Source organism: Calidris pugnax, unplaced genomic scaffold (assembly GCF_001431845.1).
Source record: "Calidris pugnax isolate Ruff unplaced genomic scaffold, ASM143184v1 scaffold64, whole genome shotgun sequence".
Classification (NCBI taxonomy): domain Eukaryota; kingdom Metazoa; phylum Chordata; class Aves; order Charadriiformes; family Scolopacidae; genus Calidris; species Calidris pugnax.
Window position 1 is genome coordinate 482227 of NW_015090784.1, and position 20540 is coordinate 502766.

At 42.1% G+C, this 20540-nt stretch overlaps 1 protein-coding gene across 2 annotated transcripts in view; it reads right to left on the reverse strand.

Moving 5' to 3' along the window:
* PLCE1 (phospholipase C epsilon 1) overlaps positions 1-20540 on the reverse strand; it is a 110458-nt gene that overhangs the window by 53086 nt on the left and 36832 nt on the right. For both annotated transcript variants that reach the window (XM_014965839.1, XM_014965836.1), the window contains exon 2: positions 15401-15689. In XM_014965839.1, coding sequence (XP_014821325.1) covers positions 15401-15689 — 289 coding nt within the window. The remainder of the gene's footprint in view (positions 1-15400; positions 15690-20540) is intronic.

The window sequence follows — 20540 nt, forward strand, 5'->3', positions numbered from 1 at the left end:
ACTTTGAAAGCCTTTAATGAAAGTACCCAGGAAATAGCATCATCTTCTGCAACAACGGCCTCACAAGCCAGCTTCATTCTAACAGAAAAACCAAGCTGTCAAAAATAAAGTCTTTTTGTGGAAGCTGAGCCAAGATGATTCCAGTGACAGGCTAAACAGGATCAGCCACTGGCACTGCTGGATTTGGAAGACCAACAAAAAATAAAAAATCCTCCTGATTCAAAAAGCTCCATTTCCGACTCGCATTTCTCAACTTTCCACTAAACTGGGAGAACTAAACAAGCACTGCGTCTTTAATGTGAGAGTCCACGGAAGAGGGCTCTGCAGCAGGAGTGCAGCTGGGAGCCAGGAGGCACACAGACAGAATTACACAGCCTCACAGCTCATGGCCAAAATAGGGACATAAATACTGAAGAACTGGAAATATAACTCAGTTCTGTTGACTGTTTCTACACCTAGAAATATTTCTTTCATCCATAATTCACATCTTTGCAAGTCTTGGTTGTTGACACATGCCACCTCTCTATATTGTGATTTTTTATCTTTGCTGGTTCCAGCCTTCTGTGTTTTATCACAGAAAGCCCAGGGTCCCCGTTCTCAGCGTCACCGCCCTCCATGATTCACACTCTGCACAAGAGCCTGCGCCTTTTCCTTTCTCTCTTCTCGTTTGCCTCTACTAAACTCGCCTTTTTTCTGAACTATTTTTTTGTCTCTTTTTTGTGTCTAAGACTTTTATCTCTCTCCACGCCAGGACCTGATCTGCACTTCTCTGCTGTAAAACTCCAGAACCAGCCTCACCCACGGCTCCTCCAGCTTTGCGTGGCCAATTTACGTTCTTCAGGAAACAGATCGGATCTTTCTGTGCTCCAAAGAAAGGCCAGGTCCTTGGATTAACTTGCGGAATGGAACTGCTTCCAGGCCACCATCCCAGCAGGTTTGGTTGTTGGAGCTAAGGCAGGAGACAGCCCTCGCTCACCCCAGCTGCTGCTGCAGTAAATGCTGTTCTGTGAGCTCTGCCACATCCAAAGTGCTGCTAAAGCCAGTCAGAGAATAGCAGGGCCCTGACTACTGATTTGCAAGTTGGCTAAGGCTGGAGCTGATAGCTTTGCTTGTCCTTCTGATTAACAGCTGGAGCAGGTAATCTTTTCAATAGCAAGCACTGCTTTTATTAATCAGAGCAAGATAACCTCTGCATAGCTTTAAAAACACGACTCAGGGGTTGACTTAATCGTTGCTGATACACACGGAAACAAAAAGGTCTCGTCTTCTCTAACAAAAGAATAATCTCTTTAAGAACGGGAGAAAAATCCAGAATGCCTGCTTCAGGATGTTACTCCACCTAGGCTCCGCATGAACTCGGAAAAACAGTCTCAAGAATTACGCTGTTTTATTTTTTAAAAAACTTTCTAGAAGGTTTAGTAAGATGCTCTTCTTTCAACAGATTAACTTCAAATTAACTCAGCCTTTACTATTATAGAACTTAGAATTTCCCTACATCTTGTATATATACAGGCTCTATAAAAGCTATACTGAAAAAATAAATTTCCAATATATAAGTATGTAAAAACGGTGTGTGCATTTTTGTGTGTGTATACAAAAAAGTTTCAAGACAGTCTTGAAAAACTGTTTTTTCTCGTAGTTTTCTCTATTGAACCATATTGTGTTTGTGTTTGCTATATTATTGCAAAGGTAAAATTAAAAGGTGCTTATTTATTAAATTGTATTCATTATGCACACAGCTAATTTATTAATACACAATACAAGATAAATATTGGGCTGCTGCCATCAATTTTCTCTAAGCAGAAATTCAGGATAGAGTTTGAGCAAAGTAAGTGGAATTCATACAAAGACAGAAGGAAAATAAATACAGCCCTGACGGTAATCACACCAACGTCAAAAGTGCTAATCCTGCGTAAAATCACAGTTGCCAACCATGTAATATGAACTTTGATAAAATCACATCATTTCCATGTGTATCGTGACCATGAAAGGACAGTGGGACAGAATTACCTTCATCCCAGCTCCAACCCAACACCTCGGACATTTGATGCCTGCAGAATGTGCTCTGCCCATGGAACACACCCGGGAAAAGTCACCCTCTTTCTCAAGTAAGCACAATCTCAGAGTAAACCTGTGAGACTCCTCACTTGAGCAACACATCAGCAGGAGGACTCTCCATGCAGCATCTGTATCCAAGACCTTTTAAAATCCTGGATATAAATACAGCGTAGCACAGGGAATGTTAAGTTCAAATGCTAAATAAATGTATATATAAATTACCAGATAAATTCCAGCGCATACGAAATAAATGGTCAGAAGGGAAGATTTATGAGTTGACTTTGGAAGAAAAGAGTGTTCTAGAAACAGAACTGCACAATTCTCACTGCAAAATGAACAAGTTACTGCCTGAGTTAAAGCAGAACCCAAGTTTTAACCTCACCCACAAAAATTGACACAAAGCACATCCAAAATCAAAGCAGGAGTTTCTGTGCACTGAGAGAACAAAATTAAACTAAAAAGCATACAACTTGGAGTTAACTCTGTTATGGAGAAATATCCAGTGAATAAAAAGTGTATGAGAATCTTAGAGCAGGCTCCAATACTTGAGTATTTTGATCAAGATGGATGAAAATTAAATTTATTTTTATTTTTTTCATTTACATAAAGTAGGAATTAAGTAATTTTTCAGTTTTAAGAATAAAACAACTCTGTTATGAACCAGTGAGACTAGGAGAAAAGTTAAACAAAAATGATATTTCAGAATATATATATACCTACGGAAAATAATGGTGTCAAAAGCAACATGCATGTGAAGTTAGGTACCCAGTAAAGCAGAGTCTCAGGATCTCGATTTTTAAGATTTCCTTTTTATTTGTGTTAGGCACCTTTTAAATTTGAAAGACTCTACCAACTGTAGTTGCAGTAAAATATACCATTCAGAATGTAAATAACTGGGAATCTACTTCAAGTGTTCAGAGCCCCAGCCTTGGAGCTTTCCCTTCCAGCCCAAGGGCACGGGGCTTCCCCTCCAGCAACCCCCCATTTAACCATCTCCTGCACTTTGCTCCTCGGCTGCACGACTTCTAACAATTACCACAAACACAGACCCAAATTGCATTTTTTACTTTAAGATCCTCAGAAATACGTTCTGTAGCAAACATCACCTTCCTTCCTTCTCCCCCTGAAGGCTAGACCTCCTGGGACAGGAGACCTTTCCAGGATGGGGAGAAAGAGGAATGTGTGTTCCCATCCTGTCCAGTTACCCCAGTAATGCAGAGAATAGGAATGCCTAAATTGAAAGACCTGTTTCAAAGAAAATGGTTTAACTTAGGAAAACAATCATGAAATATAGTCCTTCTAGTTAAAAACAATGGTTGCAGGGTCACAGCGAGTGAAGGCAACACTAAACCCACCACTGGTGTTAGTGCTGTAAGATGAAACCTAGGTGTCAGTCTGAGAAATTAAATTACGTCAAGGAATAATATGATAATTAAGTTCTGATAAGTGTACAGTCTTTATGATTAACGATTATTGCCTTTTGAATCCCCACACAGAAGACAATCCTGTGCATGAGTTTCCACGTAAACCAAAGGAGGCAAATCTGCTGCATAAGATATTTTCATTGTTATTCTCGCTGATTATTGGAACAAAATTAATCCAAGTCACATCCAGTAAAAACAACACCACTTGATTAAATGTTCCCAATTTAAGCCCCGAAGCTTAGGAGTGAAGGAATTTGAAAGGAATGTAATACACTTGAAGAATGTTTGATGGATTGGGAGGTTCCATGGCTCTGGCCTGTGTTCAGCAGTTTCCTCCCCAGAATCCCCCCACCACACGCTTCCTGCGAGCTCTGTCCCCTCGGAATTACTGCAGAGGACAAGACAGAGTGGAGAGGACAGAGTGGAGAGGACAGGAGAGAGTGGAACCACTGACAGCAAACACTGCTGACCAGGCACTGGTGTTCAAAGTGTCCTCTGCTAAGGAACCTCACTCCCTTCTTTTATCTTACACTTTGAATAATACAAACCCAACTTCTTATCCACGTAACTGCAGCCAAAACCCTTCACTCTGCACCTTCCCCACCTGGCTTTGCTGAGGGTTCTGTCACTGCCTCTGAGAGGGCTCTCAACATTCCCTGACGATGAGAACACTTTGGGAATGGGAGAATTACTGTATCAGCTATCATTTAATTGGACAGCCAAGATTTTTAGGTTTCAAACAAAAATAAAACCCAGGAAATATATCTGTACTTAAACAAAAATGTAAATTTAACATACACAAAGAAATGCCTAGAACAAACCAGAGAAGGCAGCAGGATGTACTAAGGCTTCAGCCTGAAAAATGTAGTGGAACATCACAGAACTTTTCCAGCAATATTTTTATATTACTCATGTCAGCAGAGTACACCAAAAAAAACCTACCAAGAAGAACATGCCTTCAAAGTGCCGGTACAGAAAGTACCAGAATTTAGAAAGGTACTTAACAAAGAGTTAATAAGAACAGTGAATTCTACACTACTATAAAGAAACAGTTGTTACAGTGCAGTAATCCTACGTCTGAGTCCAAAATTCACTGTGTAGAGGAAAATATGAAAAGACTCTCTCATACAAGAACAAGTGAATGAACCAAGGACACATATGCTTATAGAAGGTTCCAAAAATGGAGAATGATGATGAACTGGAAATAAATTTAAGGATTTCACAACAGCGTGAAGGGAAAAAAAAATACTCTCCACTCACAAGCATTTAGCACTTGCACTTCATTACTGAAGAAACGGCACACAAGTATTTTAGGACACATTAGAAGAGTATCCACTGGAACTAGTCAAAAAGAGGAGACGTTTAAGGTGTGAAAAGGAAAACATAATTAACTGACAAAAAAAACCCTGAAAATTTCAGTTTTGTTTGATGACCCCCTCAGTAACGCAGCTGCAGCCACGATATCCCCCAGGAATGGCAGGGAGCAGACCCATGGCTCTGCCCATGTGCCCCACAGCACCCTTCGGCTGCCTCTGCCCCACAGCCAGAGCCCCCCTCCCCAGGCTGGGCTCTGCACTCACAATTAGGGTGCACAAAGCCACAGATATAAAATGGGAGCCCATGTGCTTGCTGTAATCCCTATGTATATTCCTAGATAAACACAGGCACAATCTCTGAAATTTGGGTTGAAAGAAATTAAGGCTGGCTCTCGCAGTTGGACTAGATGGTTGCTGTAGGTCCCTGCCAACTGGACTACTTTGGACTATTCTATTCTTTATATTATTTAGATTTTTTTATTGTGGTTGAAGTTAAATTTTCGTTCTATATATCATGTATCATTTTTCTCTTTAGTTGGAGTTAAACGTGGACTACCTTCAAAGCCAGTATGAACACAGTCCCACTCATGACCTACCACAGACGCGATGCTGACTACACAGGCGCAGTCCCGTTGAGTTGAGCATGTACGTTTAAAGGACTATACTTGGAGGCAGTAAAAAAGGTACTCTGGATTAAAAATTAACAACTGATACACGTCTTCAGCAGTTACTGCTTGTGATGGAGAGGCATAATGAAAGCAATAAAAAAGGATCTGAAGTGAAGACAATTAGAAACAGGATTTACTCCTTCTCTGAGAAACACGGAATCAGGGTGTTCTACGTGTGCCCTCAGATCAAAAAGTTTGTTACTTAACAAACACTTTGTAAGCAAAGTTTAAGAACAGTACAGTAACATATGGTGTCTCTTCCACACGCTATGCAGTGCCAAGGAGAGCAGCAGTGGGAGATGCACACCCTGAAGGCAGGGACCAGAGACACCTGGGGAGAATCCCAGGTACCAAACCCCAACACAACCTGCCCAGGGGTTTCCTGTGCACAGGGATTGGCTGGGGGAGCCTTTTCTCTGAGCCTTTCCTTTCTCCAGCCCTTTCTCCAAGCTCATTGCTGATTACATAGGATCTATTAAAACTTGATTACTATAACGTACAAAAAAGGTCAAACGAGTATTTTTCACGCCGGGTCAATGTATAACCCAGGACCCCAGCCTGTGGAAAGGACAGCCTGTAACTACAGAGGAATAAAATCCAATTTTTGCGATGGCGTTGTTTCAGAAGGGAAGTAATTCAGCTCTTTCCTTGTGGATTACTTCCCCCTCTCGCTTGGGAAAACTAAACCCAAAGTCTGTGCCCAGGATAGCTGTGATCCTCTGAGCCCCCCTCGTCTCACGGCGCTGCTGCAACCCCAGTGCCGGTGCGTAGGACCATTCCTAGTGGCAAAGAGCAATTACCACAGCTAAATTTACTGAGTAAAGGAAAGGACTGCATAATGAGTTTACAAGATTAAATGAAAGAAGCTATTCCTCATTTTAGAATCCAATTTCCAAATTTTAAAAGGTAATTTTAAAAGGTATCTTTTAATGCAAACATCTAATTACAACAATTACCAGGAAGCTTTCCAAAGGGCTGTAACAGCAGGCATCCTCAACTGGCTCATCCTTCCCAGGAGGAGGAATGATGGGAAGCTAAAGGAAATTCACGTACTATTTTTATAAAGGATTATCAGGATTTTACAACTTCCCATCATAGTAAGTCATGTCTGTGATGTTATATAAGTATTATTGCCCGCCAGCATTTCTTTTAACCAAGTCTTGCTGCCCGCCAGCTATTCTTAGTGAGGGTTCTGGCACCACAGCAGCCCTGCCAGGAGCCCCGTGTGGAGCTGCGTGCAGCTGAACTCACAGCCACACGAGATGCTGCTCCAGCAAACAGAGCACAGCATTATGCTGCTGTAACTAGTTACCTTGTCGTAAAAATCAAAGCATTTATTCCATCTGGTTTTCACAGGATTAATACACTTACTGCATAAAAGCTCTTCTAAGCAGTCACAAGACTTCTTAATGAATTGTGTCTTTGTCATTAGCTTTAGCAGATTATACTGGAAAACGTGTTTGCAGTCCTTTTCCAACATGAAAACTTTCGAAATAAATGACTTTGCTAAAAAAACTCCAAAAACAAACTCAAAATTAGTACCTGCTGAGATTATTCCTCAGACTTTAAGGTATGTCCCTTAATCTGAAGGCTTCAAACGCAACTAATTCCTTCTCTATAAGTACATAGCAAAAATTAATAGTTCTCTTTCTTTCCCTCCCTCATGGTGCCACTGCTGCCGGTACTGGGGGCACAGTTTAAAATGGAACTGGGGCCAACCTTGTCAACAATATTGGTCACGTAGTAAGAAGACAAAACAAGCAGGAAAATAACCCAGGTCAGCCTGGCTTTGGGCAGAGCGGGACTCAACGACCAGCACAGTCACCTCCAGCCGGGGGGACTCCGGGATTGTCACAAGGCAGTTGAGCATTTTACCTTATAAACTATCACCTTAGCAGTGAAGCAAAAAGCAGTGGTGTCAGTGCCCACGTCTCAGAGGTGCTGGCCATAGAAGTGTTCCAGACACAAGCAACGCGGCTCCTGCGGACAGATCGGAGCTCTGCTTTCCCAAAGGCAATGGCTCTGAAGAAGTAAGAAGGGACACTAAACCCAAATGTTTTCTGTGAGTTTTTAGAAAGAGGAGGTGACAAAAAAAGAGGTTGCAAAAACAGGTCCTCCAACATAAATCACTGATGACACCAATAATGCAGTATCTCTTCAAGGTTTTTAAGGACCCAGCCAGAGCCCAGAGTGTGCAGGAGAGAGCTATGGAGTTATTCCAGGCTTGGACAGCGAGACCTCTTTTATTATTGTTTGGTATTTTGTAGGCAAAATATTGTCAGTTTGCGCTTGATAAATCTCCCTGGTAATTTACTTATTGCAGAATTATTAAAATGTGTAGTAATGCATTTTTATACATAACAGCTATTTCCAAAGTGAATACTTAAACATTAGAGAACTATGTCAATATGAAGGCCCTTAAATAAAAATGAAACAAATCATGCACTAACAAGAATTCCATATCAGCTTAACGCTCTCATTGTTCCACCTCAAATCAAAGCATCACCAATCAGCCTATCAAAGGCAGGGTCCCAGCTGAACTTAAACATTTCTGAAATTAACCAACAGACTTTTCCCTCTGTTTCCCGTGATGCTACCAGGTGTCTCAGATCCCTCAGCACTGACTGCATAAAGGGATTAAAACCACTGTTATTTTGCAATTAATACAGATACACTTCATATCGGGGCTTTTTTTTTCTGCGCTAAATCACCAAGGTGAAAGCCAAGGTGTTGACAACCCGTAGAGTCTTCTCTTGCAATGGGAACCTCTGCAGGGTGAATGTCAGAGCCTTCAGGCAGGAGCCAGGGGAAGGAGAGGGCCAGCACAGAAAGACATTCCTTTCACAAAGTAGCATTTTGTGAACGTTCATTCCAGTTACACAGCCCAGGGTAAAAAAAAATAATGTAAATATAGGTGTTTCTTTATGACCAATTAGTAGCAAAACATTTCTTTTCCATGCTACTGTTGCACTCATTTCATTCAAAAGGGAAAAAAATCAACTGATTTCAGCATCCACAAAGCACAAACGGGTTACAAGTTATAACGTTGTACACCGAACATGCAAGAACAAGAGCTTGCTAGAGCGAAAAAGCAAAGTGGATTTACATTTCAAAATATGTTACTAACTTGTAACATTTGAGTCATTTCTAAACTTTAGGGAAGAAAACAATTACCTGGTTCTAGTACTTTTAAAACCTTTTCTTATAACTGATATCCATATTCTGTCCAGGATTTTTCGTAACAGTCACTAATTTTTGTAGAATAAGAAACAAAAGAAAGTCCCACAACATGATTTGGTATCAAACTAGTTGCAACGTGAAGCAAATAAATGCAAAGCGTACCAAAATTACTTACAAATCTTTATATTACATTTCATTTTGACCAAGTTGAAATACAAAATACACACGTGAGACTGAGAGAGGGCTTCAAGCTCCTATTGCTTATATTAAAGCCCTACTTCATTTTCCACCCAGCAAGAGTTTAACATGCCCATAAAGCGCTGTCACTGAACGCAGACAGGATGGATCCCACAGGAGGTCAGAGCCCCCTGCCCACTCCAACCCCAGCCCTGGAAACACAACTAGCACTCTGGTTCAGTACCTGCACCCAACCCCAGCCGGGTACCTGGGCCACGGAAACGCGGATCTTACCAGCCCAAGCATCATCCATGGGACCCGAGGCTCCCCCAGGACAGACCCCGGGATGGGGTTGTGCAGCCCAGCCCCGGGGCAGAGCGGCTCCGTCCCAGCCCGGACGGACGGACGGACGTGCCTCCCGCCAGCCACAGGAGACGGGACTTGGCCGGCTCTCCCCGAGGTCAGGTTACCCACCGGCCCGCCGTGGAAGGAAGTTTAGAAGTTAAGGATGAGCACACATCCTGCGAAGACTAAAAGCATCTGATTTTGACAGCAGAGTTATAAACAAGAACGATTTTAGTTCTGCTGGATTTTTTGTCTTTAAATATATTAAAGAAGTAAGCTAGCCCGCACCCCAGCTTTTGTACAAGCTATATTTATATCAGTGTTGTTTAAACAGGCCAAGAGCAATAAATGGAGCTAGTTTTGTTTTAGGAAACTTCAACTGAAGCATTACAAAAGCTGTGCCATGGATTTCTTTATTAGCAAATGCCGTACCTTTACAGCTCTCGTGCGCTGCACTACAGCCTCTAATAAAAGGCAATAACATTAACGGGACAAGGGCTATGACTCGGGCAACAGTCCAAAAAAGTTTCTTTGAGAGGCAAAGAAGAAGAAAATCTCCCCGAGGCTCCCAGAAGTGTGATGAACTGTAAAGAATAGAGGAACTCAGCACTGCCTTCCAGGCTGCATCTATGTTAGCAAACTCCACAGGCACCAAGCCTCTGCCTTCACACCAGCAGCCTTTACCGTCAAGCTCTGACGTTTTAATCACATCTTTTCTCCATTCTAACCTCAGCCTTGTCCACACACCCTGTACACCACTTTTACCAGCAGCAGGACTGCATCGGTGAAAATCCAGCTACGACATTTGCTGGAGTAAACAAGGCTGAAACCCAATTCACTGCCACGAGGAGGCTCTCCCCATTCCCCCAGGAGCAGGATCTCTGCAGAGCTGGAAGGCGAGCACTGTGTTCCCTGGCACCCTGGTTGTGCAGAAAGATCCTGCCTGAAAAACCTCCCCGGGAGGAACAACCAGGGAACCCGGCCAGCACACCCTCACACTGCATTGACAACACCAGCACATTCCTTCTTAATTGGGAGGATGACAAGATAGTGCTGTTCCCAACTTCCAGCTGAAAAGGAGCATGCTTACGTTTCTGAAGAATTTGTCTTAAATATGATATCATAAGGACCCCCACGGCGATACAGTATAGCATTTAAAAATTAATTTTATCAATAATTTATCAATATCCATTTTATCAATGCTATCTCCCTACAAAAGCACAAAATAAAACAGATTCAATAATTTATCAATATCCATTTTATCAATGCTACCTCCCTACAAAAGCACAAAATAAAACAGATTAAACATTTCACAGCATTACAGGGCCAATCCTAGAGAATTTTCCACTAAATATAAACCTATAAAACCTAAAGAAAAAAATCAAAATATTCTTGATTCTACAAAGAAAACTGTATAGTATATCTTAGAATTGAATCAAAAACAATTGTGTCTGGATATAAATAAAACAGCATTATCCTACAATAATTGATTTTCTACTAATTTTTTTCCTAGAAACAAAACTTCAAGGGAATCTTTAGAGACAACTCTTGAGCCATCTTGAGGTTTGAGGTCCTTGGGGTTTTTTGCTTATGATTGACATGCTAAAATAAATATACCAAAAAAGTTCCATTCTGCACTTTCAAAGTTCCCATGGACGCTACTTTTACAAGGCCCATTCAAACAAATGTTCAGATCTTTAAAATAATAAACAATAATAAGCAGTTCAGGGATTAACTATCTGAGCTTTGAATCCCATCTCATTTTTTCTACAAATTACTCTTCATAAAAAAATAAGTTTGATTTTAAAACTAACATCACTTTGCACAAGCTTCTGCTCTTCCAGCCTTCAACCCCACACATCAGTGTGTCCTTCATTCCCTTGTACAGAGGGTACAAGAAACAACAGTGGGAAAAGCCACAGAGACCTGTTTGTTGCCAACCTCTGCTGAGGCAAAGCCTGAGAACAGAGAACAGGTAATTCTGAATACGGAGGGATGAATGATGTAGGTTTTCTTAGACCAATATCGTCTGCCTGCACATTCACAACAAACTAGTTTCCTTCTGTTCTTGGTTAAAAACTGTTGTTGTCTTTTCAACAAAGTCTCAGTATCCTTTCTCTGGAAGGCAAACAACAGGGACCAGGGATGGAGACCAGTACAGAGCACTTAAAGTGGCATCAGACTTAAACAGCTTTGAAAGATACTAAAGTGGAAAGAATATTGATGAGAAATGTTTGCTGCCTGCCCCATCCTTGGACACCTCTTTTCGCTTTCCTTGGATTACACTTCTACCACACTGTACACTTAGATTACACTTTTATTACAGTTTAGACTTAGATTATTCACTTTTTCCTAGATGACAAAGGTACAGAAGTCACTCTTGCAATGGGATTTGGGGTGGGGGCACAGGGAAGGACTTTGGGCACAAGCATCAAATACCAAGCACAAACATTTCCACATATCCTAGCTCCTTCCTTAAGATTTAAAAAAGACCCAAACCTTTTTTTCCACTTTCAGTAAAAAAATTGCCACCACCACACGAACTCTGACCACGACAGAGTCTTCAAATTATTCCAGTGAAAGTTCTGGCCCATTAACAGCTACGAACAAGCCTCTGTAACAATCCATTAGTAAGAACCAGAACAGGCTGCGAGAAGCAGGATTTCCTTTCCACAGGAAGAAATCTGGTTCCAATCCAAATCCCACCGAAAGACATTCTCAAAGCTTCTTCCTAACCAGCAACTCCCAGCTACGCAGAGAGGTGCTAAACCAGCCCAGCTGAAACACAGGTGAAGGCTCTGTTCTGCAGGAACAGATGCTGCCCAGGATGTGGCTGTCATGGAGCAGCTGGGGGAACTCCAGGCATCTGTGCTGCCCGGGAGCCCCCCATCAGCCTGTCCCTGTGCTACCGGAACGGAGCTGCAGCTCCTGGGGGGAGCCCCCTCAGAGCAGGGCCTGCTCCTGCCTCCCACCCGAGACAGGGGTCTCCCACAGAGCAGGCCCCACAGCACCTTCTAAAGGCTCTCGGCCCCAGCTCCACGTGACTGGGAATTGTGGCATGTTTGGAAGCCTCCTCTGGAAGGACCACCCCTGGCAGCTGGTCTGCCCACAAGACCACCGCAGCCCTAGGGACACAGAGCATCCAGGGTCCTCAGCTACTAACACAGCCCCAGAGCAGTGTTTGCTGGAGCAGGACTGCTTCTACTGTGAGGTTCACTGCCCAGGTCACCAAAGAGCTCCTGAAGGGCTGAACACAACGTGCTTAATGCCAGAGAGACAAAAAGCCAGGAGCCCATCCCAGCATCAGGGACTCTGTGTTCCCAGGGCAGAGACTCCGTAAAAGCCCTCACTACAGAGCTACAAAGGCTTGGAGAAGTCTTCCTTTTAAATCCTGATGGGCACTCCCCAGTAAAGGAACGGGCTCCTCTTTAAACAGATTATGCAAGAGTGCTGAACTGTATCTCCAGGAATTGCAAACATTTTGAAGGAAAAGTAGTGGAATGCTGTCTGGTCCAGAAGAGGTCCTCCAAACATAAATCCAACAGCCCTTGAGATCTTTTCAAGCTCAGCTGATACAGACTGGTTTTAACAAACAAATTCACTTCCACTTCTGAAGCTTTTTAAGAACTGTCTTGAAAATCATTCCAAGTGCAGTAATAATTAGAGTTGACAGCCATCTAAATTATGTCCACAGTTCCATGTCTGTACTGGAAAGGAGCTTCCAGAAGAACACAGTCAGTAGACAATACTCCCCAACCTCAAAAAAAAGGTTTGACTAAGCTCTTTCCTAATTTGGAACAGAAAGAACTATACTGATTTTTATTTTAATTAAAAAAAAAGTCTCAAAAGCTGGTAAACTGCAGCCTATAATTATATGTTTAATTGCAAGATTACTCATTTAAACTAAATCTTGTTTTGTAGACATTATTAAAAGCCCTTTTTCTCCTGTAGAGTGAAGCAGGGAGCAATCACACTCCAACTGCCACCACCTCAGCTAGTGCCATCCCCAGGAAGAGTCACAGTCTGAAGGATTATTAACTGTGCTCTCCTGCACTTCCATCAGGACCTTTCTGCTAGGACCTCAGACTGTACTATGACACTGTCCTACATTGCAAATTCTTTCTCAAGTACAATTTTAAAGGAAAAACCGTAAGACACATTCTACTAACAAAATTTAAAAATTAATTAAATACAAAGATGTGAGAACCTATGCTTAAAGTTTCTGTGGAAGCAAGGCAACACTCAGAAACCGACCCTCCTGCCTCATCCTGTGAGACACAGGAACAACAAACATCTGCTATTCTGGATCACAACAGCAGGAACAGAATCAGAGAAGGTGTTTTCCCTCTGGAGAATTTTTTCTCCAGCATGGAGAAACCTAACCTAGAAGTTACAGTGCTAGTTTCCTGCTGCTGACACCAGTTCAGGGCAGTGCCCAGCACCGGAATTGCTGCATGGGCACTCACAGCCTCTGCCTGTCAAAACAAATATTTATTTTCATCTCCCTGGTATCTCTGCAGCATATGACACCCTTAACTTCGGGGAGGGGATGCTGCCAGGACAGCTGGCCCCAACCGACCTCAGGGATATCCCATATCATACAGCACTGTGCTCAGTAATAAAAGCTGGGGACAAGGAGGAAGGGGGACATCTGGAGTGACGGCCTTTGTCGCCCCAAGCAGCCATTCCGTGTGACAGAGGCCTGCTCTCCTGGAACTGCTGAACCACTGCCTGCCATGGGAAGTGGTGAATGAGTATCTTCCTTGGCCTGCATGAGCAGCTTTTGTTTTAATCTATTAAACTGGTTACATCTCAGGCCAGGAATTTTCACATTTTTACCCTGCTGATTTCTCCCCATCCCATGGCAGGGGGATGTCAGCAGCAGCACGGTGCTTGGCTGCCTACCAGGGTTAACCCACAGCAACAGGATCAATATATTCCCTCTTCAACACCTCCAAACAACTGCTAAGTGAAGTGTTTTGATGACATGCTGTATCCTGTGATAAATCCTCCATTGCATTTGACAACAGCATTGTTATCGATGTCAATTAACAGTTGTCGGGTTTAGATGAGATTAGCTCATGTTTGAAGTTAAATCCTGCAGTAAGAGAGGATTCTGGACAGATGAAAATAACCATAACATGAACAACCAGAAAACTTCAGTACCCTAAAGCTGCAGCACATCTCTTCCTTGACAGAGACCACTACAGTAAGTCATGCCCAGACCGCTGCAGTAAATCAAATCTCTCCTATCTACACAGCTTCCCTGTGGAATTGCAGTGCTTTGCCTTTAAGGTCTCACTGGCTTGGGCTCAGAATATGAGCTTTGGTATAAAGCACAAACTATATCATTATTTGTTTGTAAAAATGAGTTCAATATCTGCACTAGTTAAGGAACTGTACCGAGAATTCCGTACTGATCTTGTCATATTCCTGTAAAATTTTGGGCAAGCTGTAATATCCACATACTTCAGTTCTACAGTTGTACAACCGAGATGCTACATCCTTGTGCTACAGTATATCAGATGATGACAAATCCCAAAATGCTTAAGTACCTCAGGAAATATTCTAGACATTAATTAAAAATGAATTTAAAATGCAGTTACTATTCTGTACAAAATCCTGTTTTAATGCAATGAATTTGTACCAAGAATGCCTTGTTGCCGTTTAATTTCCCAAACTGACCGAACTAAATCACATAATGGTGTTCTTATTGCACCCGAAGATGATCAGCATCTTCGGGTGGTAGAAGGTAGAACATAACATCCATCCTCCAACAGCGGAAAGGTAGAACATAACATCCATCCTCCAACAGGCATTTTCCACACAGACAATACCCGTGTTATTTGAAATGAGTCAATACTGAAGGACGGTGGGTCCGGGAGAAGCCCACCAGTCAATGAGAAGTGCACTGTAGGTGCTTACACAGGATGCACTGACTGTGGATGCAGACAGGATGTTTCTCAGTAGAAAAAAAAAGCAACTGAAAAGGTATCTGTTTTGTAGCAAAAATATTTTCAGTTTTGCATGCATTTGTACTTCATTAAACAAGCATCGCTAATCAGGCCACATAATGATTGCAATGAAAAATCTTTGAAAACACGAACATCCTTTTTTTTGTTAACTTCATATATGATCAGGTAAACTACAGAGTATTATATAGTATCATATCTTTTGCAATACATCCTATATTTAGAGCGGACAGGGTTCAAAAAAATTAAATCTTCATTACCTTTAAGCATTGTTCTTCCAGTTGATCCTCCAAAGATATTTAAAAGACCACTCCTTGCTCCTAATGATGTAGTTGCTTCCAGTAAAGCACCAGTTATATAGTTAGAGAGGGCAGTCCTCTGTGTGGTGGCACGGTATCCACAGTGAGCACCTGTTCCACATGGTCTTACACAAACACCATCATCTTTGCACAAACAGTGCGTATCACGCAGCGGGAGCGTTCTCACAAGGGAGGGAAAATAGTCAAAAATATCTTCTGCTCCTTCTTCTTCTCTCACTGCATTGAAGACCTGTGAAGAACACAAAAGCATCAACTGTTAGTTCAGTCACTTAAGATAATACCCCGGACACCAAAAAATTCAAAGTAGCATGACTTGTTGTAAAGTTTGACAGCCTCTGCTGAAAGGCACCGAGTTAACCCCCAGCATGCGATCATTAAACCTGAAATATCTGTGGATCCAAGATTTTGAGTTGGGCTCCCAAACCAGCTCTTTACCTAAGATGCCATTCTGGCTTTCCATCTATGCTCACAAGCATTCTAATGAAAACCAGGTGTAAGGATCACCATTAGACAAAGTAATGCCACAGCAACACATCTGGGCAACATTTAAAATAGAGAATAGACACAAAATTGTTTGTAAGACTATTAAAAGCCTTACAGATATCAGTAGCAGAAAAGCAGACCTAGGCAGGGTTTGCACTTCTCCTTGCTGCGTGGGGCAGGCTTCTGCAAACAGAAAGGGTTTTAATCCCGTGAGCAACCTTTCCAAATGCTCTGGTGTCACGTTCATTGCATTACCCCCAGCCCACGCACCGCTCCTCCAGCTAATATTGGTTTAGTAGCCGTTTTCCAATATTTGTGCTAACACACTAACGAGCTGCAGTCTGTGGCTTAGCAACTAAGTAATGTTTGCTTATTTAAAAGGGTCTAATGATCAAAGCGAGAATCTGGAAGAAATCTTTTCATTTAGTATACAAGGGGAGACTTGGTTCTTTGCATTCTTGTATGCTGACTTACTGATTACACTAGTAATTTGTTTCGAATTACGAAGTGTAAACCACCAAACTAAAAATTCATGTAGTTCATTAGAACTGTTAGCAGGACAGGTGCTGAGAAAATTGTGATGGGGTTGTTCCCCATCGGTCCTTAGATGTGCCCAAGATAAAAGCTGACGCCTTAATGTCTATTTTATGTGACTAAGGGCTTGTTTCTTGCTGCCATCCCTCCCCGCACCCAGCCCAGCTGTCCATCAACACACAAAACCCCATCCTGCCTGTCCATCAGCACAACCCCAGCCTGTCCCACGGCGCAGGCCCACGGGTGCTCACTCGGAGGTAACAAACTGTGCAGAGTCTGTGCTGGCCCCACGGCAGAGGCACCAGCACCTCATCTGCCCCCATCTACCCCCATCTGCCCCACCGCGGGAGCGAGGGAGGGGGGCAAATGCTCTGTGCCCAAAGCACCCCACCATCCGCCAAGAGAAGTTGGGCACGATGATGTGATTCTTCCACCCACATAAAGAAACTGAGAAGAGCAGAAGCTTTGATTCAGCTACTAAATTCAAAACTTGGCAAATTTTTTTACTTCTTATTTGCCATAAACCAGAAAATCAAATACAATGCGGTATTTATTAAAGTGCAGATTTCTTATCTCAGTTTTAATTTTCAAATTAACAATTTATTGGGGAAAACAGTAAAATTTTACTTAAAATATAATAATTTGTTAACTAGTAATTAAATTCAATTATTTGGAAAAGAACACTGAAATATTTATTAACATGAAATAATAAATTTTTCACATCTTGACTATGACTTTTATAACTCAATTCCATCAGAAATATGGTTTTGGTGATTCATTACACAGTAAAATACTCTGGTGACTATCTTTTTTTTTTTCCCCTCTCTCTGCAAATTTTCCGGAATTTAAATAAATAAAAATAAAAACAAATAAATAAAATTATTTATTTGGTCTGAGGGTTCTAGAAATATTAAGCTTTTACTTTACTGGGAGAAGGCGATCTCTGAGGGCACTGGCTGCCCGGAGAGGACACCCACCAGGGAAGTGGCCGGGAGGACCAGTGGGATGTGCAGGGGACCCACCTTCCCCAAATGTTCAACACTGACCCCACCTCTTGTATGGGTGATGTCAGACACAGCAGACGTAATTAGTCTTTTCAGCTCGTTTAAAAAAATATTTAGTTAATGAAAATAATTTAACTTCTCAAAACTGCAGTTACCTTCCCAAATATTTTTAAAATTGGGTTCTGCAACTTATAAAGCCTGTCCCGTTGCCTACACAACTCAAACTTCTTCCAGCTGCCAAAGCAAAGAAAGCATTTGTTGACAGAAATAGGCGACAGTGTTTTGCTGGAGAGATTATACATAGAATAATGGTGTTAATCTCTTCTGTGTAGAGCAGACTTCAGGGCACTAGCTGTCTCCAAAGACTCTGCGCTTCATACAACATTTTCAAATCCTGCTCGTTTCCATGTGTTAAAGCTCTGAATGCGCTACTTCTGCCCACACAGATGGGGTTACGAAAGACACAGATTTACAATGGGTATATTTATCAGCCACTGGAAAAAAAACAGAATAGGAAGATGTCCCTCAGGTAAGTGAGAGGGAAAATCACCCTTCAGAGAGCGCACCAGGCACTGGGGACACCTCCCCTGGCCCGGGAGAGAAACCAGCTGAAGCCAAGCCAGGGCTTGGAGTTCATTGGGGCGATGCCCTGAGCTGTGTCACTGCCCAACAACCACCGCTGTCCTGAGAAATTAACGTGAGCCAACCAGAGTGAAACACAGCACCAAACTCACCGCCACCTGCCCCAAACCAATGGTCCAGGAGGGCACGTCACTCCTGAGTGACACATCCAAACCAGAGGATGTCCGTGCCCCTGGCACCGCACCCCCCGCAGCCCCCCCCGGGCTGAGGCACAACCCGCTCCCGAAAGCGATGCCAGAGGAAAGGGAATTCCAGGCTCTTTTAAAGTCGTGCAAGGTACTGACACTTGCAAGGAGTTTAGCGTGAACTTTCTTACCTAGACCACCAGAACGAGCAAACATCTAAATGGCAGAATTTATATGCAATTACAGTACCTCAAGATTTCCTTTAGACAATAAAAGCATACATTCTAATACTTTATTTTAAAAAAAATGATACTTTTACAATAACAGGTGAGCCGAAACAGGTACCTCCATACACTCACACACTGCCATTCCAATGACAGTATACTATGGCTTTGATAGATTTTTGCTTTCTTTTATTTTTTAAAAAAGTTTTAATGTTAACTAAAAAAAAATAAAAATTACTTGCAACATAAAATTTTGCAGAATACTGCAGAAGAAAAAGACATCCTCCAACTCAAAAACGTAAAACAAAGATTAAATTCAGGCAGAATTCCAGCCTTGTTGTTTTAGAACCAAGTCTGTATTTGGAAAATAAATGGAAACAAAATAGATTTTTCACTCTTCATAACATATACAATAAATCATGAAAACTTTACTTTAAAAAGACCTCAGCTTTCCTTCTAGTAACTTAAAATGGTATCTGCAAGTTAACTTATTGATAACCTTCAGGCAATAAAACTTTCTTAGCATGACAACAGACATATTTTCTTAAGATTTTCTTTAAAAATAACTATAAGGACAAGTAACTCCTGCCGGCCTTGAAACTATTCCACCATTTCTCTTAGAAGCTTTTCTTCTGCTCAGCCATCACGACAGCTGCAAACTGCATCCCATCCCTCCCTCCAGAGGCAGCAGGACCCCCCACCAGCACCCCTCCTGTCCCCCAGCCTGCCACAGGCACCCCCCAACACCGCGCCGGGGTCACGGGCGCTGCTGTGCTGGAAACACTGGATGGAGCAGTTCATCAAAATAACTGCTCTGATTTCTTACTTAAACTTATGTGTATCTCTTCCTGTTTACTGTCATCTTTTATTTGTTTCTCTCTTTTCCTATTTTTCCTGCCCCAGGTATTTAGGTTAGGCCCTGGGGGCATGTTATCATTTTGTCAAACACCCAGCAGCTGCCTGGCACCTACGAAACCCAGAAACTGGAATGAAGAACAGAACAAAGATTCTTATTATTAGGAAGCAGGCTTAATTTCTCTAACTTTATTATCATAATAAACAATATGAGTACCCAAAAAGTTTATTGTAAAAAACAAGAGTGAGGCCATAGCCCAAGGAACATTTCTTTTAAACTTAATTATTTTGGACATAATTCTTTTTAACATTTATCCCTCGATCCAGTTCACTGTGAGAGAACCAGTCACCTAATTACTCCCTGAACGATGCTCAGTGGGTAACTTCATTTGCAAAGATGTTGGAACAAACAACTGCCGATTGGGATCTGCAGAAATGCTGAAAATAAGACCGATCTGGGAAAAGAGGTCTGGCACCGATCCGGGATTTAGAGTCAGGTCATGTGAACTCAGATTTCTAAACCAATCCAGAGAAATTGCTGGCCTCGGGTTCAATCTGGCTCGCATTTTCAAAAAGAATTCCTGCTGTGAAAAACTGGAAGTGAATGACACCGTTTTGTACGGTCGATTCAGACATCTCTATGCAACTTCATTAGGGCTGAAATTGCCTTGCAAAAAGTCAAATCCTTGGCAAAACTGCAAATATATACAAGTAACTTTTTTTTTAAATAAACTGATAAATTTTCTATATTTTTTAGACAATTTTACACCATCTGTTTCTTTCAGGACAGTTAATCTGTTTCAAGACAGAAGCTTCATGTGATTATGCACCCAGTATGGATTCCAACATCACTGCGAGTGTTCTGCACCAAAACAGATCTAAGAGTGACCATCCCTCCAGGACTTCCAGAGAAGAAAAAGAACAGGGTCCCACCAGTTTAGTACATACACTTCTCTCATTTTCAGGAAGAAGGAAATCTTTAATTCATGGACTTTCTAAAACACGAATCTGTTGTAACAAATTGATTATGCATCAATGATGAGAACTGAAACACACTGAACATCGAATGCTTTTTCTGTCACATCCAGAATCATGTCAATACCTGTCTTTTTTACTGCCACGTACTTCAGATTCTCCAGAAGATGTGCCAGAGCCCCACCGCTCACACAGCTACGCTGTGATGGACAGAGATGATGCTGTGAAGGCCAGAAAG